At 40.0% G+C, this 27,178-nt stretch overlaps 2 protein-coding genes across 4 annotated transcripts in view; both read left to right on the plus strand.

Annotated features, from left to right (window-relative positions):
- Positions 1–17,102, plus strand: part of ZFP91 (ZFP91 zinc finger protein, atypical E3 ubiquitin ligase) — a 47,336-nt gene extending 30,234 nt beyond the window's left edge. The window contains exons 3-12 of one of the 3 annotated variants that reach the window (XM_047876760.1): positions 5,127–5,339; positions 5,543–5,579; positions 6,205–6,309; positions 6,838–6,972; positions 7,742–7,792; positions 8,216–8,294; positions 9,657–9,771; positions 12,797–12,896; positions 13,246–13,618; positions 15,740–17,102. In XM_047876760.1, coding sequence (XP_047732716.1) covers positions 5,127–5,339; positions 5,543–5,579; positions 6,205–6,309; positions 6,838–6,972; positions 7,742–7,792; positions 8,216–8,294; positions 9,657–9,771; positions 12,797–12,896; positions 13,246–13,618; positions 15,740–15,868 — 1,337 coding nt within the window. In that variant the 3' untranslated portion in view covers positions 15,869–17,102. Of the gene's footprint in view, positions 1–5,126; positions 5,340–5,542; positions 5,580–6,204; positions 6,310–6,837; positions 6,973–7,741; positions 7,793–8,215; positions 8,295–9,656; positions 9,772–12,796; positions 12,897–13,245 lie in introns of all 3 variants that reach the window. The other 2 variants (XM_047876758.1, XM_047876759.1) reach the window with 2 other exon arrangements.
- Positions 15,744–21,033, plus strand: CNTF (ciliary neurotrophic factor). Its single transcript, XM_047876764.1, has 3 exons — positions 15,744–15,849; positions 18,805–18,972; positions 20,190–21,033. The coding sequence occupies exons 2-3, from the start codon at positions 18,859–18,861 to the stop codon at positions 20,676–20,678; spliced, it is 603 nt and encodes a 200-aa protein (XP_047732720.1). The 5' UTR covers positions 15,744–15,849; positions 18,805–18,858; the 3' UTR covers positions 20,679–21,033.
- The last annotated feature ends 6,145 nt before the right edge of the window (positions 21,034–27,178 follow it).

Raw genomic sequence — 27,178 nt, forward strand, 5'->3', positions numbered from 1 at the left:
TAAGGAATGAACTATTAAGCAAAAAGAAACCAGTACTTGGAATCTTTCTATATTGTGTGCCTATTAACACAGGTTTTTAATTATTGTTTTATACACTTTTAAGTAGGGGGAAAATGAGGAGTTATAAACCAAAAATATAATAATACTGTTTTATATTTATTTATGTAATTATGGTGTTTTTATTTCCTCATATGGCTGTGAATTATTTCCTGGTGTCCTTTCGTTTCAGCCTGGAAGACACCCTATGTAGCATTTCTTGCAGGGCACGTCTATTAGCTACAAACTTCACTTTTGTTTATATGAGAACATCTCCATTTTGAAAGGATAGTTTGCCACATATAGAATTCTTGCTTGACATTATCACTTTAAATATGGTATCTCTGCCTTCTGGTCTCCATGGTTTCTGGTGAGAAATAGGCTATTAATGTTATTGAGCATTTCTTATACCTGATGAGTCACTCCTCTTAACACTGTTTTGTTTTCGGGAGTCTCTCTTTGTCTTTTGGCTTTTGACAGTTTGATTGTAATGTGTCTTGTCTTGGATCTCCTGAGTTGTTGACCTTAAAAGTAAAACAGCCAAGGGGTGCCTGGGTGGCCCAGTTAGTTAAGCGTCTGACTCTTGGTGTTTGGCTCAGGTCATGATCTCACAGTTCATGAGTTCAAGCCCCGCATCAGGCTCCATGCTGATAGTGGAGAGCCTGTCAGAGAGATTCTCTCTCTCCCCCTCTAAATAAATAAATAAATAAACTTTAAAAAAAAAAAAACAAACTATAACACCCAACTGTTTTACCAGGAAAATGGGTTTACTCAGGAATAGCAGAGGATTTACAATTCTGGACAAGCAAGCAATAACAAGTGATAGGCAAGTCCTTAAAACAAAGGAGAGGAACTTCTGGGCAGGGGTGGAGGTGGGGGCTGGGGGGCCAGAGTCCAATGGAGTAAACTGGTAGTTTGAAATATAATAGCTTTTCATTGGCTGAGTTGTGACTGTGTCTCATTGGCTGGGCTGTTGCCAGGCAAGGAAAAATCTTCCTCCTGCTAGGTAGTAGACTAGGCTTCTTTCTGTTGGGAATGCTTGGTACATCTCTTTCTCTTGGGTCCGCAAAGGGTTGCAACAGAGTGGTATGGCTTGGGTCAGCCAGCTCCCCTGTAAATGTTTCCTTTATTCAGTTCCACAGAATTTGTCCTACTTGGAGTTCATGGAATGTCTGTGTACATTCATGTTTTACTAATTTTGAGAAACTGATGGCTTTTATTTCCTCAAATATTCTTTCTGCTCCACTCTCTCCTCTCTTTCTAGGACTCTCGTGTGTATGCTTAAGTCAGTATGCTTAATGGTCCCATGGGTATCTTAGGAGGCTCTGTTTACTTTTCTTTCTGTTCTTTGAATTGGATACTCTTATTTGACCTTACAGTTTGCTGATTCATCTTTCCTCAGATCCGTTTAATGAAATCCCCTAGTGAGTTTTTCCTTTCAGTTGTTACACTTTCAGCTACAGAATTTGATTTTTTTTTTTTTAGAATTACTACTTCTTTATCGGCATTCTTTATTTGTTGACATATTATTCTCCTGATTGTTGTTAGTTATTTGTCAATGGTTTAAACCCTTCAGCTTTTTGACCATATTTTTAAACACTATATTCTTTGTCTTGTCATCTTTAAAGGCTGTTTCCTTTAGCTTATGTTCAATAAGTAATTTGATCAAGATTTCCTTAAATGTCTTGTATAACTCATCTGTTTCTGTTTTTTGTTTTTTGTTTTTTGTTTTTAATTTAGTGTTCACGTGTTTGCTGTAACATGTTTGAGTATTTTCCAGAGTTTGTACAAAATTGATTCTGGCAGTGTGTGTGTGTGTGTGTGTGTGTGTGTGTGTGTGTTTCTGATGAGGTACATTTTTGCTAACAGTACTCTGATAATGTTTCTTTTCTTTCTTATAGAGTTCAGGGGGAATGGGGTGGTATTCCACAAACCAGGCTATTATGCTTTATTTATAAGAATAAGCAATTCTCTGGTGGATAAGAGGAATAGCATGAGAAGATGTGGCCATACAATCCTTCATACTGAAGGAAAAAAGCTTTACAGGAAGTGGAATGGGTTTAAAGTCCAAGTTAGTGTCATTGGGTTGAGTAAATACATATATATTTATTTACTTTTTTTTTTTTTTTTTTGAGAAAGAATGGGTGCATGAGCAAGTAGGGGAGGGTCAGAGAGAAAGGGAAAGAGAGAATCCCAAGCAGGCTTTACACTCAGCACAGAGCCAACACAGCAGTCAAACTGTGAGATCATGACCTGAGCCAACATCGAGAGTCAGACATTTAACCAAACGAGCCACCCAGGCACCCCTCCATTATTCTTATAATACTTTATGGAGGATGTTGAATTGCTTTCTTTGAAGAAATTGATGTATCTTATCTTTTTTTTTTTTTTTTTTTCAACGTTTATTTATTTTTGGGACAGAGAGAGACAGAGCATGAATGGGGGAGGGGCAGAGAGAGTGGGAGACACAGAATCGGAAACAGGCTCCAGGCTCTGAGCCATCAGCCCAGAGCCTGACGAGGGGCTCGAACTCACGGACCCCAAGATCGTGACCTGGCTGAAGTCTGACGCTTAACCCACTGCGCCACCCAGGCGCCCCTGTATCTTATCTTAAAAGCACTCATGACCTAGATGGAGAAGTCTCAAGACATGATTTTTATATCTGAGTCTGCTTATCTAGCTTTGTGATTTTAAACAAGTTGTCTTTGACCTTCCAGTTACTTATGGATAAAACTCATTGGATTGTAGATAGTTGAAGATATTTTAAAATCTAACCCTTTTTTATTATTATTTCATATTTTGATACTTAAAATAGTTCAGATATGAGAAGAGTGAGAAAGGCAATAATGAGTGGGAAAGAAAACTGAGAGGAAATGCATTTCTGATATAAAAATTATGTCAGGTTTTTAGGAGTTCCCGCTGCTATTCTGTACAATTCAAACTAATTTTACTCCATTTCCTTAATATATTCTCATAAAATTTTCAGAGTATGTTAAAGCTGAAATAGCCTCCAGTCACCACCTTGTTCCACAGTAGAGGAAATTATATTTTTCACATCTTAAAAAACATGTTAGATATAGTTTTGTGTCTTACATTTTGCTTAATTTCTATTTAACAGTATTTTTACCAATAATTCCATGTCATTCTTTACAGATACCTCTATATAATATCCCATCTTAGTAATAAACCATAGTTTATTTAAATATTCTCTTACTCAGTATGGGTCATCATCTTGAAGGGATGGGTCGTTTCCATTCTTTAGCTGTTATAAATATGCTACAGTGAATGTCCGCTGCCAGTTTATTTTCCCAGGTAGATACTTAGAATTACTGGACATATTTTTGTACCTTCTCTGGAAGTGACCAGTGTTTATCAATTTCTTGTATGTCCTTCCAGAAGTGTTATTATCATATATAAGATACATATCTTGCATGTATATTTATTTCTATATAAAAAACAAATGTATACCTATATAATACTTGGATAATTACATGGATGTGGGGGTTTTTTGCATAATGAAGTGTCATGGAAGTATTTCCATGCAGTTGCCTACCGACTAGATGTATCATAATTCATATAACCAAGCCCCTCCTGCTGTTTTCTACTCTTTTACTACTAAAAACAGTGCTTTGATGACTATACACAAGTCATTTCATAAATGTGATTGCAATTCTGTAGGATAAATTCCTAGTTGAAGTTAATGTGAAAGGATGTGCATTTATAATTTCAGTAGATCCTGCCAAAGTGTCCTTCATAGAGATTTGCCAGTGCACATGCTGTCATCTGTGTTACTGTCTCCTGCAGCCTTGCCAATACTCTGTTGTCAAACATTTGGATCATTGCCAGTATGACGGGAACAATGGTACCACACTAATTGTTTTCATTTGAGTTTCTCCTGAGAGGATTGACCTGTTTGTGTGAAAGCCACATGTTTTTGCTGGCTTTTTTCTGTTGGGCTGTTAGACTTTGCTTTTAGTGGAATTTGCCATGCAGAAAATTTTTATGTTTACATAGTCCTAGGTACAACTGTTACTAAAATTTTGTGTTGTTCTTAGAAAGGCCTTTTCTATTATAAAGCATAGTCAAAATGTGCTCACTTTTAATATGCTAACAGTAATAAGCTACTCTAGGGATGAAAGCCAGTTTCTAATACTAAGCTTTTTATTTGTTTTTTTTTTTTTTATTGCTCAGGAGGGAATGGTCCTACATCACCTCATTCACCTTTAAAGCATGAAGAAAATCTAGGGTAACAGTAACATTGTGTGTATACCTGTACACAGCATCTCAGGAAAACCGAAGCAGAGCAACACTGGAGCTAGACTTTGTCATGATAGGCCCTGTAGATTTTTTTTTTTTTAATATTTGTTTATTTTTGTGAGAGAGAGCGAGTGCACATGGAGGACAGGGGCAGAGAGAGAGGGAGACAGAGAATCCCAAGCAGGCTCTGCACTGTCAATGCAGATCCCGATGGAGGGCTCGAACTCATGAACTGTGAGATCATGACCTGAGCTGAAATCAAGAGTCAGACACTTAACCGACTGAGCCACCCAGGTGCCCCATTGATGCTATAGATTAATTGAAATTCATGGTTTGGTTCTAAGTTATTGAAAAGAGTCAAGGGACGGCATTTTTCTTATGGAATTTCTCTTCAGCAATTTCTTCCAGCGTTGTTTGGTTGTTAACACATCTAGACCTGTGATTCTTTCTTGTGCTTCTGTAAGAAGTTCCAGCCATCTTTCTGGGACCACTCACTTAATTTAGTTTCTTTTATCTTGGATGTAAAGGCTAGAATTCTAGTTGAATTACTTTGGTATATTTTGCATACTTGTCTTAGTGTTCCATTTTTTTCTAGATATGATATAAGACTACTACTTTATGACATGAATTTTTTTTTCTTTTTAGAGGGATGACAATAAGGAGAAGTTTCATCTAATTTTCCTCTCATGTTTTTCTTATTTCAGCAAAAATCTGAGGGGCTTTTCTCCTGAAAAAAAAAATTTACTTTCTTTTTTATTAACTGTATTTACAATAGTAGATATACTGAGATGGTTATTAGTTAACCATAAGTAATGGTATATATTCTCATCTAGATCCTAAGGAAGAGAAAGAGGAAGAAGGAGATTCTGCTCTCCCTCAAGAAGTTTCCGTTGCTGCAACTAGGCCTAGCCGGGGCTGGCGCAGTAGTAGCAGGACATCAGTTTCTCGGCATCATGACACAGAGAACACCCGAAGCTCTAGGTCGAAGACTGGTTCATTGCAGCTCATCTGCAAGTCAGAACCAAATACAGATCAACTTGACTATGGTACAGTACAAGTAGGGTGTGCTGATCTAATAACCAGTTGCCTATTGATTTTAAATGTAATGTTGAACAACTGTCAAGGGTAGGTCTGATGATATAGGGCTCCTTTTAGACAATTTGCAGATACTCTTCTTTGGTTTGAGTCTCTTGGCTGCAGAGACAAAATATCAATATCCATAAAGTTCTGTTTTGCTTGCTTTCTCCAGATGGTGCAGAAGAACACCAGTCTCCAGGTGGCATTAGGTAAGAAATTTCATATGTCATATTTAAACCCTTGGGGACATATAGCACATACAGAAGTTGTTTTCTACTTGAAAGAATGTGGAACTGTTACAAAAAATTAACTTCAGTTTTGGTATTTAGATGCCACTCTGTTCTTAATTAAAGCTTTAACCATGTAATCTTTACTTATCCAGTTTGGAAAGCATGTCTTGAGTACCTTCTGTATTCTGGCTTATTTTATGCTAGCCACTAATGGGAAATGTAGATGTTTTGACTAACTAGGGTTTTTGAAATTTATATTCCATGATAAAGTCATGTGAATTATTTTTTTTTTTTTGGTTGATCTCCTTTGATAGAGCAGATCGTCAGATGACTACACACAGTATGATAAAGTCAGTTGTTCTTTAACTCTTAGTGCCGTTGAGCAGTCATCACTTTACCTTGATTTAATGAAGTAATGTATTTTTAGTTCTAATTATTATTGTGAGGATAAAGTAGCTAGATTGCATCCAGTTAGACCATAAGGATGAAAATTCTAAATAACGTACTGTGACTTTCTGGTACCTCTAAATAAATTAGCAAATAAAATCCAGTCAGATATAATCCTTACAACTAGAATTTCTAATCTCTTTTTGCTTCTTTTTAGTAGTGATGAGGAAGAGGAGGAAGAAGAAGAGATGCTAATCAGTGAAGAGGAAATACCATTCAAAGACGACCCAAGAGACGAGACCTACAAACCCCACTTAGAAAGGCACGTCTCAGATTTTACTCCAGACATGTCGATGAAAAATAAGTTAGGAAAGCACTATTGTGTGCTTTTATTTTGCCTTGTTACTAAACTAATGGGTATGGACTTCATTTTAAATGAGCAATTATGTACTTGTTTTGCAAATTGAACATGATCTTCTAACTCCTTCACACAGCCCTCTCTTCTATTTATATAGAACTTTATATTGATCATATCCAAATTATTGGATGTCTGCATGTTTATCTTAACAAGATACCATAATTGTCTGAATACTTAAAATTTTTTACTTTTGTCTTTCTGTGTATAACTATAGTGAATTTTGATTCTAGGGTATTGTTAGCCTAAGCGACTTTAAGTATGTATCATTACCATGCATGTGAGGAACAATTGACTGTAAATCATATTTCATGAGCTGAGGATCATAATTTTATAGTAAACCAATGATAATCACAGATTTTACCCCGTTGTCACAGGTCCCCTTGAAAAGATCATTTGCTGGATACCAGTGTTGAAATGCATTTGTGTTTTCAGGGAAACCCCAAAACCACGGAGAAAATCGGGGAAGGTGAAAGAAGAAAAAGAGAAGAAAGAAATTAAAGTGGAAGTGGAGGTAGAGGTGAAAGAAGAAGAGAATGAAATTAGAGAGGATGAGGAACCTCCTAGGAAGTGAGTAGGCAATTACTACTAAAAATGGAAACCTAACAGATTTTGAAGCCACTAGTGGGAAAAAAAGGGTGGGAGTGTGAGGAGGGTTATTGACAGGTACATATTGCTGCCTCAAGCAGCTGACAGTTTCATTCGAGATACTCAAAAGCTTGAAAAGTTTAAATTTAATTCAAATCAATACTTAAAGAGATCTAAATGAGTGGGTAAGACAGGAGCTATTGGGAGGCAGGGTAAGAGCAAAAAAAGTATGGCAAATGTGGAGCCTCAAAAGAAGGGCAAATTAAGTAAGGCAAGTGATTTAAGAATCTTGACTTCCTCTCCAGCCATCATTGCCTGTTGCAGAAATAAGATTTTGGTTTTTTAAGTGTTTAGGCTTTTGGTTCTGTATAAGGAGAGTAGAGTTTATATTCTCAGGGGTTTTAGATAATGGACTCTTTCGATTCTACTTTTTAAATTGATTAAATTTAGGTGATAGACTTTTTACTGAAACAACTCTTCAGGTAGTAACCTTGAGGTTTATCCAAATCTTCCATGGTAATGTATAGTTTATGAAAAGTATGTATTTAACTTGTGCAGATTTATTTAAGTGAAATTATTTTAGAATGACCTATTTGTTTGGCTTGTCAGATATGTCTTTGGTTCTGTCTATTATGGGGTATCCTTTGTTTCTGCCACCTTCTCTGTGGTCTTGAGTACATGTTTTCAGCCATCCTTCACTCCAAGCTTCAATCTGGAATATGTGGGTAGTTACTCTGTTCTTTAATTACAGGAGAGGAAGAAGGCGAAAAGATGACAAAAGTCCACGATTACCCAAACGGAGGTAAGTAATTTATACCCTTACTGTGTTCCTTATTCCTGATGGTAAGCACTTTACTCACATAATTACTCACAATTACCTTGCAGGAATGGCTATTTAAAAATTTCTCAAATGCAACTTTATTAATGTCCTTGATGCAAAGTTACTGTGTTTTTATTTCCATTGCAGGGTCTTAAAAAATCTTAATGCTTCTTTACCTTTTGGGGAGTTCTAATTTATTTTGTCCAATTTTTTTTAAACTCTTTATCAAACATTTGACTGTTTCTGGTTGTTTCTAACATAAATTCTGTGCAAGCTGTATACTAGTAAAGAGATTTTCATTCTTTGTGCTGTAAAATTGCTGTCCCCTATAGTGCACTGAATTAAGTCACTGTGCAGAGTGCCTCTTTTCTGTTTGCTAACATATCTCCTACATACTGATCATAGAAAAAAGCCTCCAATCCAGTATGTCCGTTGTGAGATGGAAGGATGTGGAACCGTTCTTGCTCACCCTCGCTATTTGCAGGTCAGTAAGTTGTTACATAAGGCAGCCTTTCAGGTTAGGTTCCATTACTAGTTCTCATATTTCATGAGATATTATAATTTGTGAACTTGTGCAGGCTTTATCGTTGACGTACAATGTCAAGAAAAGTGTCTAGGGGCGCCTGGGTGACTCAGTTGGTTAAACGTCTGGCTTTAGCTCAGGTCGTGATCTCCCGGTTCGTGGGCTCAGGCCCCATCCAGCCTCTGCTGTCAGCACAGAGTGCACTTCGGGTCCTCCGTCCCCCCTCTCTCTGCCCCTCCCCCACTCATGCATGCTCTCGTTCTCTCAAAAATAAATAAACATTAAAAAAAAAAGAAAAATGTCTAAAAACATAGCACAAAAAAAGGATTTCCTTGAAATAGTCCGGTGTTTCCTATTGTGGTGTAAATACTTCTGATAGATGATTTTACCAACACACCAGAGACACAGATGAACAGACTTTATTTTAATGTGTATTTTTAAAAATAAAATTAGCAACTCAAATCAGTGATTTCTTAAAATAAAATCTATTAATTAAAATAAATTTTTAGGGTTTTGGATTTTTTTTTAGTAGAGTTTTAAAAATGAATTAAAGATTCAGCTTATATTTAGGTCTAGCAGAGGACATGAAAGTGAAATGTTTATTACTAAACCTTAAGAAATGCCTCTTTGGGGGCACCTGGGTAGTTCAGTCGGTTGAGTGTTCATCTCTTGATTTCGGCTCAGGTAATGATCTCACGGTTTGTGGGATCCAGTCCCATGTCGGGCTCTGCGCTGACAGTGCCAGCATGGAACCTGCTTGAGATTTCTCTCTCCTGCTCTCTCTGCCCCCTCCTGCTTGTTCCTTGTGCTCACACTCACTCTCACTCTGTCTCTCAAATAAATAAACATTGTAAAAAAAGGACAAATGGCCTGTTTGATTTTTAGTTTAGCAGCAAATATAATGCAAGAGAGACTAAGCCCTCACTTTCTGATTCTGGTTCTGTTATAGTAATGTTTGGTACTATTCTTTTGCTATAGGCCATTTACTGCATTCAGCGTTATATAATACATGATCTCTATATTCTCATGATAATGCAATTGGTATTGTTAGGGCAGTAACTGTCTCCATTTTGCCAGTGAGAACTGTAGCTTACAGTATTTAAGTACACTTCCTAAGGTCACACTGCTCATGAATGATGGACCCAGATTGGAATCCAGATCTGTTTCCATAGCCTATGTGCTTAACTATTTTATTATACTGCTCCCTCCCCCCATCCATATGCAGAGCATTTGGTTTTTCTTTAGCACTTTTGACTTAGCAAAGGAACAAGCTTTCAAGAAGCCTTAATTTGTATCCCTCTTTCTATTCTCTTACTGTTTTAGCACCACATTAAGTATCAGCATTTGCTGAAGAAGAAATATGTATGTCCTCATCCCTCCTGTGGGCGACTCTTCAGGCTCCAGAAGCAACTTCTACGACATGCCAAACATCATACAGGTACTTTTTTAAATAAAATGTTTTATCAGGTGTTAAGTGCATTCTACTTTTAAGTATGTAGATTGGTAATGATACTTTTTTCTAATGTAAATCTTAAAAAGTCTACAGTCAAGTGTGAGAGAAAGGTATGAAAATAAAATGTAATAAAACATAAATTTTATAAGAGATGAACAAACTAGGGCTTTTTTGCTTTTATCCTTTGACTTTTTTAAGAACTTTTATGACCAGGACAGTTTTTTTATTGAGCATATATTCTATATCACCTGTGGACTAGAAACTTTACATATGTTATCATCATCATTCAACATCACCAAGTTTGCTTATATTATCCTTGTTTTATAGCTGAGAAACCAGAGGCTTTGCACATTAACTTGGCCTTGGTGACATCACTAGTTTTTAACAGAACCAAGATTTTCTAACTCCCTTTCTGGTAGATACTTTGTAGTAGCTCTTATGGACTAGAAATGAGGAGTATTAAGAGAAAGCCTGGATGGTAAAGAGGCTTGCCTCTGGTTTATGCTAACTACTCACTAGCGCCTGGCAATTCTGGTGCTGTTGAAATTGTGAAGGCTAGCTATTACATTCCCATGAAATCTCCTGTAGGAGCTTTTCTTTTAAAAAGAGAAACCAAATGCCTTCGTAATACATAATACAGAATGGATTCAAATTCCACTCATTTTTAGCCACTGACAATCTCAAAGCCATTCAGATAATAGGAACAAATTAGGCTGGGTATTAGAGTCAATTGAGCAGGTGCCAGGCACTGGATTATTACCTACTATCTTTTCAGTAGTTGTGGAGGGTACAACTAGGAATTCTAGTTGTCTCCTACCCAGGGTTATACTGATATATGTACCCTTTCCATCTTTTACTGTATGTGTGACTTAGACAAGTTGCTTAACTTCTCGCCTTTCCTCATCTGAAAAATAGTGATAATAATGTCACAGATATCATGGAATTATTATAAGGATGAAATAAGATCACATCCATAGTGCTGTTTACTGCACAGGGCCTGGCACACAGACTTCTCAGAGCCCCAGGATTTGAGCTCAGGTCTGACTCGCTGCAAAGTCTGCAGTCTTCCCATGATACCATGCTGCTTCAGGGAGAATGTTGTCTCCACTCTATTCCTTGCTAGATGCTGCCATATCTCTGCTCCTTCTCCCTGTTAATACAGTTTTATTCTCTACAAAAGTAGTTTCTGACAACCAGTTTAGGGTATTAGCTGTAAGTATCAAGTAACTACTATGACAAACTGACTCCTTTAGAAATTCACTCCATTTCAATTATTTGTATTTGGTTAATACAATTTTATGATGTCATTGCAGTTTTTCTTTTTCCAAATTTGTATGTACAGACTCCCTTTGAAAATGTAATTTATTTGGGGCACCTGGATGGCTCAGTCGGTTAAGTGTTTGACTCTTGATTTTGGCTCAGGTCATGATCTTATGGTTTGTGGGATTGAGCTGTATGTGGGGCTTGTGCTGATGGTGTGGAGCCTGCTTGGAACTCTCTTACCATCTCTCTCTGCCCCTCCCCGACTCATACATTTTCTCAATCTCTCTCTCTCTCTCTCTCTCTCTCTCTCTCTCTCTCTCTCTCTCTCTCTCTTAAAATAAATTGTTTAAAAATGTAATTTATTTAAGCAAGTGGATGCCCCACCCAGGTTTGCATGTTACAATGGAACTAGAAAGGTAGGCAAGACCTGGGAGACAAACTGAAGAGTTGTCTCTGGGTTAAAAGTACATTTTTAGACCTTGCCTATTCATCTTGTAGAAAATAGCCCAACAGGAATCGATGTCACTTGAGCAAGTTACTTACAGAATCTCAGACCCACTCAACTAGCATCTGCATTTACTAACATCCCTAGATGATTCCCAAATATATTCAAGCTTGAGAAAAACCTGGCTCTTCTCCCACACTTGGCTTTAGAACTGTTTGGGATGGGGCATAGAATTAAATTGGATATTGTTTGCCTTTTAACTTATCCTCGTGTTTTCACTGTGACTATGTGTAGCAATTTTAAGAGAAAGGCCCAGAAAACATAGTGGTCATTTATTCAAGAGATACAGAGCATCTCCTTGTCCACTTCTCTCCAAAACCAAGTGATAAAGAAATAATTAAGTGCAGTGCTCCTTTGACCCATAGATTTTACACCATGTTACCAAGTTCATCAAAAATCCTGTGAAATTTGGGGGGATTGTGAAATGACAGAGGCGGGGGTTGAATGGTGCAGAAGATGTGGGGTAGGAGAATAAGGTAAAGAATACAGGTACTGTTTGCACATATATGATGACAGCAACTTGAACCTTTTTGAGAGAAATTTAAATTGTTTATCTTGGGTAACATTTTTTAAACCTGAAACAGAAGACATGATTACCACGTTAATTGTGGATCACTTTTCTTCTAGGAGATGCCAAATTCTGTTGTTATTGTTGATTTTGGTGTTTGAGTGCCAAATTCTTCATATGTAAGCATTCAGCTTCCACAGTCTGGAAAAACTGTTTTAAAGAATAAAATCCAGGGAAAATGTAGTTGTTTACTTACTAAGCAATTTATCCAAGATCTGGATTATTGGTAAGATTGAGATTAGGGTTCCAATTCTCCTATTTCCATTAGGTTGTTTTTGTTTTGCTTTGTTTAGTTTTCTAAAACAAGTCCTGGGTGTCTGGGTGGCTGAGTCGGTTAAGCCTCTGACTTGCTCAGGTCATGATCTCATGAGTTCGAGCCCCATGTCCAGCCTGCAGCCTGCTTTGGATTCTGTGTCTCCCTCTCTCTCTGCCCCTCCCATGCTCACAGTCTTGTCTGTCTCTCTGTCTCTCTGTCTCTCTTCCTCTCAAAAACAAACATGAAAAAAGAAAATGGTATATATCTTTTTAAAATTCTGTTTATCCAAAGTGTATTTTATACATTGAAAACAATATTGCTCTTACTAACTGATCATCTGCTTACTTACTGTAAACTGGGAAAAAATACTTAAGAGGGATTCGAAATGGAACACTGACCACATTATTTTTCTTCTTAGATCAAAGGGATTATATCTGTGAATATTGTGCCAGGGCCTTCAAGAGCTCTCACAATCTGGCAGTGCACCGGATGATTCACACTGGCGAGAAGCCGTTACAGTGAGTGTTTATTTACTGGTGAACATCTGGGGGAGAAGCGCATACATGCCCTGCTCGCGGGTTAGCCCCTGTACAGACATTTCAGTTGCCACTACTGTTTACTTTTACCAAATCAGAGGATTATTGGGGATGCAAGTTACTTAGTGAACTTTTCCTTATTTCCTCTGGTTTTTAAACAAAAGAAAAAAACAGATTAGTTTTCCATCTAGTTAACTTTTCCTAATTTTTCACAAGTATATGTTAGTGTCTATTGCTTGTATATGTGACCTCTAAGTTCTTGCCCTGACCCTGAGTAAGAGCCCTTTTCATTTCTCTGTTTGATCAGCCATTTCCTCTTCCACTCTCTTAGATGCGAGATCTGTGGATTTACTTGTCGGCAAAAGGCATCCCTTAATTGGCACATGAAGAAGCATGATGCAGATTCCTTCTACCAGTTCTCTTGCAATATCTGTGGCAAAAAATTTGAGAAGAAGGACAGCGTAGTGGCACACAAAGCAAAAAGCCACCCCGAGGTGCTGATTGCCGAAGCTCTGGCTGCCAATGCAGGCGCCCTCATCACCAGCACAGATATCTTGGGCACTAACCCAGAGTCCCTGACACAACCTGCAGATGGGCAGGGTCTTCCTCTTCTTCCTGAGCCATTGGGAAACTCCACCTCTGGAGAGTGCCTCCTGCTAGAAGCCGAAGGGATGTCAAAGTCATACTGTAGTGGGACAGAGCGGGTGAGCCTGATGGCTGATGGGAAGATCTTTGTGGGAAGTGGCAGCAGTGGGGGCACTGAAGGGCTGGTCATGAACTCGGATATACTCGGTGCTACCACAGAGGTTCTGATTGAAGATTCAGACTCTACTGGACCTTAGTGGAAGGGAAGACTTTGGGCACTGGGACAGCTCAGACTTTGTATTTAAAAGATAAAAAGGACAAAAAAAAAAATTTAAAGCATTTAAAATCTAGTAAAATAACTGAAGGGCCTGCTCTTTCCATTGTGGATCACAGCACACACATCTACACCCACCTTCTTCTCCCTCTATTGTCCCCTTTATAAAATTGATGTTGCCTTTACCAAAAAGGTAGGCAAAAAAGAAGAAGCTCTTAAAGTGAGGGTTATCCTCCTACTCCGTTCCAGCCAGGCAGACTTCGTGTTCACCGGCAGATCCCTTCTTAAACCTGTAACTCTGATGTGCTCTGGATCAGCTTTTAACTCTTGATAGTATATTACTGTCCTCTAAGCCCCTTCTCCTTCACTGCTGCCCTATGGTTCTGGCTTCTACCCACCGCGGCACACTTACCCCAAAGCATCATACAGTTCTAATCTCTGGAGGCTGGCAGCTTGACTTGGCACTTTAGGCCCCCTGGCAGGGTGAGCTGTTAAAACAGCCCACCTCTCTCACTCACCCCCTTCTCCTCCATTCCCTGCTGGGTTTAGGAAAGGAAGGATTCATGGGGACCACCTCCCTCCTCTGTGACCCCAGCACTTCAGTCCCCTCCCAACACCTCCATCTGGTTCTCAGTGGTGCTCATTAGCTTGGAAGCAGGCTCCCAACAGGGAGGGGGGCTGCCCTCTACGTGGTTTCTCTGACCATAAGACAGGGCTCTGTATCAGTGAGAAAAGTCCCAGACTAATGGCAGAAATTTGCACTTTGAACATGTGTGTTTTTGTGTTGTGGAACCTGAGATTCCTTATTTATTAATGGAAAGTCTGATTTTTTTTTTTTTTTTTTTTTTTTTTTTTTTTGGATCTTTGTTGCTATATTTTGTGGGGCTGGGAGAGATTAGATTGTTCTGACATGGGGTCCTTTCCATAAGAAGTACTTTTGAAGGCAAGATATAGGGTTGAAGAAGCACAGCCAGCCTCTAAATCATAGCTCTCCAGTGGCCTTTAAAGAAAGCTGGTCCTCAGCACTAACAAAATCACTACAGTAGCATACAGTAGCCTAATGCTTTTTCAGAAGCCTATTTAGGGAAGGTTGTTAGGTTTTCAGTATTTAGTGCTCTTTGAGTTTTTAGAGCATTGAAATTTAGGAATTTTGAGAGGATGAGAAGGATTGTTCAGGGTCTGAATTACAGATACAAGATTTTCTCTTATGCATTTATTTTCTTTTTTTGTCCCCTTCATTTCTTCCTGCACACCTTCCTGTTGGCCCAACTGTGGCCCCTTGCTTTGTTTTGGTTTTTGCTTTATCATTGGTTCATTCCAGCTCCCAATTAGTGAAGGACACTGCCATCAGTGAAGAGGTCTATGACTCGTACAGTTTTAAGTCAAGGAAAATTGCTCTGTTTTGTTTTCCTTCTAAGAACACTTCAGAAGAGGAAAGACTTCCATAGACGAAGTTAATAATCTGTATAATAATCACCTTGGCTTTCACCTAAAATTCTGGGAATTACCACTTCCATTGAGATAGAATGGGGTAGACTGCTTATTCCTGTCCATGGGAGAGGCAGGTGGTGTTTTTTTTACAAGTTTATAACTCCCAGAAGACTAAAAACCTATTAGGGGATTTTTAGAGAATTAGAAGGGCAGTTTCTATTCTTCTGTGTACCTCACAAGCCAGAGTTAAAGGCTTGTCCTATTCATTGTTTGTCAGAAATGTGTGATGGCTATTGGAAAGAATGAAGTTTTGCTGGGAGCAAAATAAGGAACGGCTTGTTTTTCACAAACACTAAAATGACAAAGTTTATTAATTTTCTCTTTGATTTATTTTTTTCCAAAAAGAGGGGTAACAAAATGTCATCTCTGAAAGAGGCTTACTTTACACCCACTAGTGTCAGTGGTTGGGATGCCAGGGATAGGGAGTCAGACACCTACAGTGAACAGACTTAAATGCACCATTGTTTCTTTTCAGAGTGTTGCAGATTTGCCGTCCCTCCAGTGTGGGGGTAGAAAATGGAATAAGGATAGAAGGGATGTAGAATATGCTTTCCTGCCCACAGTAAGGATTTGGAATGGACTCTGGTATGTTGAGTACATTTGAAAATATTATCAGATTGATTGGGTGCGTTTACAACAAAGTCATTCCACTTCCCTTATAAGTCCTTTTTATATTGTTTCACTGGCTCGCATCTGGACTCCACACTTAACTTCTGTCGTCGTCACATTTATCTTCTTTGTCCCTGTAAGTTGTGCTTGCAGTGGTTAGTCATCAATATTTTAACCACCTACACAAAAGCAAACTGCATAAAAAACTTGATGAGAGAAAGGAAAAATAGGTTTTTCCCTATATCACACTCCTCCCCATCAAAAGCAACAAGTTAGTTCTAATAATTAGGAACTTTCTGTTTCTCCTTTTGTTTCTTGACCTCTTTATAGGTACCATTTGCCAACAGTTTGCTTCAATAAGTTATTATTATCAGTATGCAATCAATTTTAAAATATTCTCCAGGGACTTTATCTTTTTTCCTTTTGAGAAAGGGATGCTACCACAATAAAAAGTGGTGCAAGTAAGCTGGCTTCTACTAGGCCCTCTTCCCTTTCCCTGTCTGCTTATCACGCTGTTTACTTCTATGTCCTTCCAAGGAGCTCTCCTAACCTTAAAATTCCACGTTGCCTACTCATAGTCAAATTGTGTTACCTTTTTAATAACTCTTCCCATTCCATATTCTCCATCTTGAATTGGCGATTCTAAATTCTGAAAATGTAACTCAGATACAAGTATTCTTTCTGGGAGATGCGCTTCCCCCTAATCTCTGGTTGCCTGTGGTTATTCTGCATAATTGAGACTTACTGTCCTTCAGAGAGTTTGGATACACACTGGCCAGGATTACTGGGAGTTAAAAAAAAAAAAGAAATCAGGTATGGAAAAGCATCTACATGGAGCACTTGAACCCCCTTTGTACCTGTTGGAAAAAAATCTAAAAAGTGTACTAAAGCCAGCTAAGGTTATCACGGTCTGGTTGTTTGAAGTACCATTTTTCCCTCCTTCTTTTTCCCACTTTCCAATGTACTCAAGAAATTTGAAAAATTGTAATGGATCAATTTAAAATATTTTATTTCCTGAAAGCCTTTTTTGCCTGTTGTAATGTGCAGGACCCTTCTCCTTTGATGGGAGAGACAGGTAGTTACCTGAATCTAGGTTGAAAAGGTTATGTAAAAAGAAATTATAATAAAAGGGATACTCTGCTTTTCAAATCCTTGTTTTCTCTTAATCTAGTTAAGGCATATCCAAAATAAATATGTAAAGAAGAACAATAAAAGTTGTCTTCTTGGAAGCAACTTGTCTTCCTTGATTGTAATTACAGTTCTCCAAAGGATGAAGACCATTGATGCCGTTCAGTGAGAAACAAGTGCCCTCAGAGCAGGTTTTATGTGGCAGATGCTGTTTGCTCTCATTGAGAATCAGACAGTTAGCATCTGACTCATTTTAGTTCTTGATTTCTAATGCTGAGTTGCCATAGGATTCTGTGATCATCTGGCAAACTTGGAAATCCCTCCCATGTTTTGGCAGACTTGTAGAAAAGGTGGCCTTATTAGTCTAGTAGAGAGAACGTTAAGGATGCTGTGAAGTTTATGTTAGTCTGATAAGTGACAAAACCTTGGTGGCATTCAGTATCGGTGCTTTTTCAGAAAACTCCGTGTCCACGCAAGTACTAACTTAAAAAAAAGAACTAGAATCCTCCTACATTCTTAAAAGGCCTACTATGACAGCACCCACTTCTCACTTTTCTCCCTTCTTACTCTCGCTTATTGTTTACTTACGGAAGTTTGCACCTGAGGTGTGGGTTTCAGTGTAGAGGCAACGTCTATGCTATGAAACAGTGGGAGCTAATTGATTGATTCAGGGATGACACTTGCAGCTCTTGGGTCAGTAAGTATCATCCTCTAACCTACGGAGTTAAATGCAATAGAAGAACAACTCTGCACATGCTATTAAAACTCTTTTGCCCTCATTTCAAAGCCCAGCTCATTCTCTTATCTTGTTGAGAAGCAGTGTGGTGTGACTGGGCTAAGGAAGAAAAAGAAAAGCATGTTGTCACTTGAGACTGCCTTAGAAATGTTACCCAGTCAGGGTTGGGTGTTTCCTGTCCTTTGGAAGAAAACAGGCCTAAACAGTCCCTTCCTCATCCTGTAGCTATGAGGAAGGCACCATGATCGAGGTTAGAGATGCTTACTTTGCTGATTTTTGAGTGTAAATTAAACTAACTTTAGATACATAATGAAGTGATACAAATGAAAAGATGCTGTATTTTTAAGGGACCTGTTTCACATAAACTTTGTTTCTTAACAGATGTGAAAAACCTAAAGAATGAAATTGGAAAGTCAATGAGAGAAACAGCTGTAAAATCAGAGACCTATATTGAAATTTTGTGCCTGCTTTCTGGGTTTTGTGTACATTATTTACTTTCTTTAAGCCTCAATTTCGTATGTAAAATGGGGAAATTAATATTTATCTCATAGAATTATTCCATAGGTCGAATAAAGGCTTTAAAGCCTTTAGCACAGTGTCTGGTCCAGAGTAGCTGCTTAATCAGTGGCGGTTGTATTTATAGTAATAACTTAATATTCTTGAACACTTTACCAGGCCAAAAAAAGGAAAGAAAGAGGAGGACATGGGGAATACAAAGGAGGGTAATAATAAAATTAAATGATTATATGTATATAATACAGATCACATTAGGCAGGGGTGTCATGAGGATTAGTGTGATAGTGACCTTGTTGCTAAGTGCAAAAGCAAAACAATGACATAAAAACAAGTAGGCTAGGCACTGAGTGGAGGAGAGAGATGGAGGCAGACACTGCAGGAAAAAAAGCTGATTAAAAAGGGGCCTTTGATTCCACAGGCACAAAAATCCACAGCCAGGAATTTGCTGCCACCTCTGAGTCAGGCAGGGGGTGGGGGTGGGGTGCACAATCCCATTAGTACAGAATGCCCAGTGGATTTAGTCTGAGAGTCACATTTCTTATTTGGACCAGTGTAGACAGAAGCAAACCCAGCTCACTTGTTTCCTGGGACATTTGAGTTAGGGGATGGCTTTCGCAGAGCACTCATCGCTGACCCCTCACCGCCGGGACCTCTGTAGCCGCTCTATCTGGCTAGCAAGGAAGATTCGTTCAGATCTGACTGCTCTTATGGAATCTTATGTAAGTTGCCTATTTTGCTGTTGTCTGTTTTCACTTCATCTCCTCTGATGGAGCCCGTTACCATCATGTCTGTCCCAGCCCCCATTGCCAATCGTGAAGGCCCTCCTCATATAGTCATTCATAGATTGGGCCCGTCATTTGACATGGTTCTTCATGGTTCCTTCCCTTAAGGAAACTCCTGTGACCTTATTTTCTTCTCTAGGCTATTTAGGAGACATGCTCTTTGAATAAGAAAATATACATGGGGTTCTGGGTAGGATTGGCTGTATGTCTTGGAGGCTGTTCCTAATTTGATCGCCTACAGTCTGAATTCTACCAGAATAGATTAGCCGTGGGCCCTCTAAGTATGGGTTCTTCGTATACATCGTTCTGAATTTTTGCACTGTGTAAAGAGTGAGGTGTATAGGATTGAGAGAAGAGCAGCACAGATCCAAAGAATTTCTCCTAGCCACCCACTTTTTCGTAATTTATACCAAGTCTCCCTGTGTCTAAATAGAATAGTCACCTACACTGTCAAAAGGATCCCCTAGAAAATTCACTGGGAGTTCCAGACTGGTTTTCTGATAGAAGGAGATCCCCATCGGTGTCCATCTAAGGCCTATAGGAACACTGAAGGCCCTGTGAGAGTTCTGAATATAGATTCGTACAGCCTCACCAGTTAGAAATCAGACTCTTTGAGATAACAGAGTCTGATTTTTTTTTTTTTTTTTTTAAACAAATTCCCACTGAATTCTCTTAAAGGATTGTCCTCACCATTGAGAGTGGACAATGGAAGAGACAGGGTTAGAAGAATTCTGCAGTGGGTTAATTCTAGGGCTTCATAGATGTACCCAGTGTTTTTAAGTATGTTTAAATTACTTAAATCTCCAATATGATTTAAAATACTCCAGTTTCCAGGAGGCAGTTTGAAGTGGGAAGGAAGCATTCTAGACCAGTGGTTTTCAACCTTTAGAACCCAATGAAAACTGCAGATTCTCCCACAAAAACTGAACAGGTAGTCAAAACAGTATGTATAATTTTAGAGACAATAAGGTCTTCCTAAAGTCCCATCATTGGATCTCAAATAAAGAGTTCCTTTTGTAGATTTGTTATTTTCTTTACAATCTGGATCCTTTTTGACCAGGAAGATGAAAAAGATTTTACATGAGATTTAGGGATGAAATAAAAATGTTGGGATAATTACAGAAGATATGATGTTTTTATGTATCCTTGGCCAGATGAAGCATCAGGGCCTGAACGAGAACATAAACCTGGACTCTGTGGATGGTGTGCCAGTGGCAAGCACTGATCGATGGAGTGAGCTGACTGAGGCAGAACGACTCCAAGACAACCTCCAAGCTTATCGTGCCTTCCATGTTATGTTGGGCAGGCTTTTAGAAGACCAACAGGTACATTTTACTCCAGCTGAAGGGGACTTACATCAAGCAATACATACCCTTCTACTCCAAGTTGCTGCCTTTGCTTACCAACTGGAGGAATTAATGATGCTCCTGGAACACAAGATCCCCCCCAATGAGGCTGATGGGATGCCTACCGTTGTTGGAGATGGTGGTCTCTTTGAGAAGAAGCTGTGGGGCCTGAAGGTGTTGCGAGAGCTTTCACAGTGGACAGTTAGATCCATTCGTGACCTTCGAGTCATTTCTTCTCATCAGACTGGGATTCCAGCACATGGGAGCCATTATATTACTAATGACAAGAAAATATAGCAGTTTTCCCTCTTCTCTCCCCCTTCCTTTTCTAGTGGAATATACACAGTTCCCTGAGGCCTCACTTTCCCATTCTTAAGTTTTGAAAGTTTTCTAACCTTTTAAGACCACAGGCATTTTCATCAAGTATGGTTGGAGACATGGACAAATGGGCATAAGGTTTATTGTGGAGAGAGAGAGGGAGAGAGGGAGAGAGAGAGAGAGAGAGAGAGAGAGAGAGAGAGAGTGTGTGTGTGTGTGTGTGTGTGTGTGTGTGTGTGTGTGTGTGTGTGTGTGTTTTGGACCATAAGGGAGTGGGGACAAGGGCAACATCCTTCCACTTTAGTGCTCTAACCTTTTCTACCCACTAAGTTAACCTTACAAGTATTTAACAGTCTCACAGGATAAATGTATGTTTAACTTTAGTCCTAGATGACTTTTCTGAGAAGACTGAAACAGTGAATGAAAAATCATGGACTCTACTAGCCAATTCAAACTCACAGATAATAAAAATAGTAACTAACGTTTATGGAGTATGTACTGTATTGTAGCAGTACGCCAGGGGCTCTGTGTGTAATTTCCACAACTCTGTTGAGGGAGGTAGTGTTCTCCCCTCTTGGCAGATGAGAAAACAGGGTCACAGAAATTACAACTTGTTCAAGGTTACCCACCTAGCAAATGGCACGCTTCAGTTTGAACTCAGATCTTTCTCACTCTAAAGCCTATGTGCCCTTCACTTTAGAGGCCTAATTATGAACTTCTTTCACTGCACCTCTGTGTCACAGAGGGTTGGAAAATTGACCCATGTAGTCTATCCCTAGCACTGGAAAAACAATCCCCATTATGTGTCCTGATGTTACTAGAACAAAATTTGCATGAAGGGCAGTATTTGTTGCCCATGCCTAGCTAAGAAGAGAGCACTGGAGATGTTAAGATTCGGTTTGGGGAAAAGATTAGGCCCACCAGACTTGTGAAATTAGGAAGCTCCAGGCTGCTTTAGAGTGCCCACAAATGTTTTTGAGTTTTGGATTGGGCACAACTCGTACTAGGTTACCTCACATTTATTGTAATCAGCAATGTGGCGACATAGGCACTGTAAGCCAAGCATTCATGCACAATGGTTGGAATACTACTCAGGTTAAAATGTCACAAAACTCCTTTTACCACACATTCTCTGGACTTAGTCATGAGGAGAGGGTGAGGCCCACTCTGTTCCAAGTAGGAATGCCAGCGATACTGAAGCAATATACAGCAAAGCCTCCATGCTTCACAAGAAAGGGGCAGGGCATTGTGTTCAATGTTCTTGAGAGAAACACTGTATGAAAGACCCCAACTAGTAAATGTGGGCATTAATGGAAAAGGTAATTTGCGGTCAGGCGTACGAACCAGTGCTGCAGTGTAAACCCAGAAGTTCTCAGGTGTGACGTTATTTTATGCTACCAGTTAAAGTCACCATCGTGGATGGGGGACCCAAATCAGTTTAGTTTACTTACTGTGCTCTTAAGTGAACCATGAGTCAGAGAGGGCTAACTGCATAGGTTGCATGAGATTGGGATGGGGTGACTTAGCTTTCATCTTTTTCCCACAAGGGTTTGTGTCCACAACTCCACGAGGTCAGTGTTATAAGGACTCTGGGAGAGGCACTGTGGCAATACAGGGCAAGGAAGGCCCTGCTCTGCAATATACATCTGTGGAAATGGCCTTGTATGTGTAGAAGACATCAGTTCTGGTTGGAATTGTGAGGCACGAGGTTAGGGTTAGGGAGTTCTAGGGAGGAGCTCGACGAGGGCCAGAAATCATTTTCTGGAGGAGGGAGGAGTTCGGTTGTATCTCAGAGGGTGGCTGGGTACCAAATAAAGAGAAATCATGAGAAGAGGAAGAGTTGGCTGGTTAGAAGAAAGTGAGGCAGTAATAAACATTTGGGTCCAGCTGCCACTCGAGGTTAATGTTTGGTTTTATTTCATTTGTAATTTTGGTGTATAGGTAGATACTGTCTCAGTAAAAGCATAGAGGCTTACTTCATTTAGCTTTCTCTGATTTGAACTTTTTCTTCTGCTTAAGAGCAGTATTTCTAATGGATAAAGTACCTGTTTATTAATGTGAAGCTCGTAGATTTACCTATGAAGTATTTTAGGCTCTTTCTGTTTAATGGATAAAGATGGGAATACAGTTTCTTACTGGGGAGTAACTGAACACAAACCTGAATCTGAAAGAAGTGGCTCCCAAGTGTTTTGTTTTTATATTCAGCAGATGAGGCAGAGCAGACGTTGGCAGAAGTTTTGGAAATCAAGGGAGCATGACTTAAGCTTTGTTGAGTTACATGTGTAGAAATATTTATCTGTAAGAGGCACATTCGAAGTGGCAGAGGGTCCAGGAAAGGTACAAGTAACTAATTACTGAATAGGAGAAAAATAGGAAGCTGTGTGAGTCTTGATTAGTAAGCAGCCAAGTCCCCCTGAGTGTACGCCCAGCGTTGTGATAAGAGTTCTGTATTAGTTCCTTCAAAAAAAACTTGCAGCATGCCTCAAAAGAATTATGGGGAGGGGCGCCTGGGTGGCTCAGTTGGTTGAGCGATCGACTTTGGCTCAGGTCATGATCTCACAGTTTGTGAGTTCGAGCCCTGCGTCGGGCTCTGTGCTGACAGCTCAGAGCCTGGAGCCGGCTTCAGATTCTCTGTCTCCCCACTCTCTGCCCCTTCCCTGCTCATGCTCTGTCTTCTCTCTCTCTCTCTCTCTCTCTCTCTCTCTCTCTCTCTCTCTCTCTCAATAATAAATGTTAAAAAAAAAATTGTTTTTAAAAAAGTATGGGGAAAATCCCCTAGAAAAATGTAGACAGAATAAGGGAGAAATGAGCACTCAGCTCTAATAACAAAGTCGCAAAAGTGTGTGGATCTGAACGTGTCAACTGTGCATCTTGCTTCTCTGAAATGGATGCGACATTGAAGAAGGGACTGACAACAGGCCCGTGTTCTAGGGGTGTGTCCTAAAATACAGATAGGAATGATGGCAACACTGTGGAAATACGGTTTTTTTAAGAGTCCAGAACCCAAAAGAGATTTTTGGCCTTTAGGTTTTAGTTCCCTTGTTTCTTAGATCTATATATGGATAGGATCTCTGGGGAATCATATTTTTATAGACATATAAACTATCTATAGTTATATAATATGCAACTATAAGATTTATATAAAATGTATAATGTAATTATATATATATATGTAAAGGCATTTGTGTGTGTGTGTGTATGTGTGTGTGTGTGTGTGTGTATATATATATATATATATATATATATATTTTTTTTTTTTTTTTTTTTAAAGCATGAGTTTAGTTCCTAACCCCTAACTCATATTTTGTAAAGAGGAGTCCTTCTATCCCACAGCCTCTAGAAAAGTCCTTTGTTAGGAGAGAGATTCTGTTTTTCTGAATCGGTAAGGAATTACATGTATGAGAACTGGTAAACTTTGCATTGGTTTAAGAAGGTGATTTGGAAAACACTTGCAAATTGGCACAAACTCACAGGGCAACCATCAAATAAAATTAGCTTTGAAATGATCAGGTTTGAGGGAAGTGAAGGTTTTAATAAAGTCATCGCCTTGGTATTGCTGTTATTTCAGGCTCATGTGGATTAAAGCCCAGTGGATGACTCATTCTTGTGACCACTGGTCAAACAGGCAGAGGACAAGTAAATATTTCACGGAGACCTACATTTCCAAAGTGGTTTAGAATGACTATGAATCCTCAGCTCTTCATAAAGTGGCTGAACACCTACTCTCTTAATACTAAGGAGTAACATAGAAATGCAGGAAGCAAAGGGGCTTCCACCAGAGTGATAAAGTGATTGGTGAAGAGGAAAAATAAGTCCAATTTGGGTATCAACTTCGGTCGATTTATGATATGTGCACGAGTGTTAGTTACTAGGCAGTGTTTAGGCCAGGGCATTTAAGAAGAATGGTGTGGCCTCCTGCCTCAGCCCACCCAAGAACAAACCTCCCGGATGTCGGGGACACTGAAAAAGTGAAAGTGGTAAAACTGTCCTCTTTCCACTCAGAAGCTTCTGTAGAGCCCTGAAGTCTACAGATAAACACAGTAAAAAATACAATTTGATCTTTTGATGAAATGTGCGGGGTGTGCGGTAACATCCATGTGCATGTGATTCTCCTGTTACTTGGATCCATCTATTTTTGGCAGATAGTAAAAGATGCAAGAGCGGCTAACAATAAAGATCTCGCCTCAGCAGGACCACGAGTCGCTTCTTTTATTTCTGTATCTTTGGATGAGCAAGAGGAATTTCAAGTGGTTTCAACATTGGATGAAATTTAATCCTCCCAGCAAGGGCCAGGCTCCGTCGAGCGTGCCGGGTAAATCTCCGTGATGCCAGGCCACCGGGAAAAACTCCCGAGGCCAGTCAGCCTAGAAAAGGCAGATTGCCCCACACCTATCAGCTAGCCTGCAGACGGGGAAGATTTCCTTTCGAATGGTTTAATTTCAACTCTGAACCCCAGTCAAAACCTTTGAAGGACAGAGAAGAACCCTGATTGGCCCGTTTCTAGTCCAGTTTGAAGGTAGACACTTAAGCTGGGAAAAATCGCATAGGGCAGAATATGAGACTTAACTAAGAGATGCTGCATTTTTATCTACATGTTCAAGGCAGTGTGAATACTGCCTCATTTACTCGTGCCAGGCAGTTAATCCTCTGAGAGAACATCTCACAAATGAAGGAAACGAGAATGAGCATTAACTTGCCCAGGTCCCTCCCCTAGTACCTGACCGGTGTGGAGTTTTAGTTCTGGCTCCAAGACTCACTCCTCTATCACTGCCGTGGCCACCTAAAAGTCGAGGCCATTTTATGTTGAAATCCTCCTCCATCTCTGGATTTCAGATAAAGCCAGCACAAACCTGTGCCAAACCCTGGTAAGTTTCCAAACTTTGAGACAAGTCACTTTTTCTGAGTTTTCTCATTTAAGAAATGGAAGTGGCCACTAACTTCACAGCTTGGTAAATGGTTTAGACAAATGAGTGTCTGAAAGTACTTGTGAATGACATACACACATCAAGTATATTTCATGTCTCACATAGCTTGGGTTCGTGTGAGACCTTCAGCTGAGGAGAGAGGTCTGTTAAGCATCTCAGAGAAACACCAGTTGCTCCCCAGGATCCCATCTGGTCACAGCCTACATGTCCCCCTGTTGTGCCTGTGAGCCTTTGGCCAGTAGAGGCTGACCCGGCAGCCAGGAATCCCGCACCTACCTCCCTGAGAGCCCAGACTGGCTGTTCTCCACACCCAGAAGGTGGCTTTCGGAGGAGACGGGGTCAGGCAAGCTCCGGAGCAGCCTGGCAGACACTGCCCAGGATGCGTTAAAGCATGCATTTAGACAGTCACCTGCTACATGCCAGCACCTCCTCTTAACACGGAAAGGAACTCAAAACTTCTCCACCAGACACCACCACGGGGCCAGAGGTTCAGTATCGTGCCCCGGTGTCGCAGGAGGAAAGCAGAAGAATTAGAGCTACGGCCGAGTGGGGAATTTCCCACCGCCCCGTCATGCTTCTACACCAGACCAACCTCATCTTGGGAGGCATCTGGTGCCTCTGCGTCCTTCTCTTGCATCCAGCACTCTGGCAACCCTTCCTCTCACAAGCCTTCGGAAACTCTGGGAACAGCAACTCCTAGCCCGGACTTCTCTTGTGACCCTATATGCCATCCCTCCCCTGACAAGGAAAGTGGGACCCAGTCTGAGGTAGTGGTTAAATATGTTATTCCTTCCAGGATGAGCGTCGTCTGAACAAGGGACCCAGGGAGGCTTTTTCAAAATAAATGCCCAGGGCACCTGGGTGGCTCCGTCAGTTAAGCATCTGACTCTTGGTTTCGTCTCATGTTGTGATCTCATGGTTTGTGAGTCTGAGCCCTGCATCAGGCTCTATGCTGACAGCTCGGAGTCTGGAGCCTGCTTTGGACCGGCCCCTCCCCTGCTTGCTCTCTTTCTCTCTCTCAAAATAAATAAAAATAAACTTTTTTTAAGAGTGTTTTTTAAATAAATACATTTCTGAGGCAGATGTCTTTAGGTCAGACCAACCTGATGCCACACCACTAGGTAAAAGGTTTAAGATGACTTCCTCTTCTCTTGCTTAATTATCCCTGGCTCCTTATCCCCAAAGCTTGGGGTGGGGAGAGAGTTGGAAGTTACACAGACAACTCAGTAGGTCGCTAAAAAAATTACCAACCTGGTTCTAAGCTCCAAAGCTCAGTCTTCCAGCAGTTTCCTGTCCCACTCCCACGAAATGCTTATTGATGCCTACTTTGGACCAGTAATAAGGATACAGAAAGAAATGTTAGTGGTAGTAGCAGACATTCAGTATTTATTTACTCTGCCAGTCATCATTCTAACTGCTTTATGTGCATTAACTCATTTATCCCTCAAAAAGTCTTTGAGCCGGCCACCCCAAAATGTGCCGCTTTGGCATACTGGTTATTTTAAAGTCACTTAAACAGCCTGTGCAAGGACATTCTGACCCTCTTTTGTCTCC

This window comes from Prionailurus viverrinus, chromosome D1, assembly GCF_022837055.1.
Source record: "Prionailurus viverrinus isolate Anna chromosome D1, UM_Priviv_1.0, whole genome shotgun sequence".
In the NCBI taxonomy this organism is placed as follows: Eukaryota; Metazoa; Chordata; class Mammalia; order Carnivora; family Felidae; genus Prionailurus; species Prionailurus viverrinus.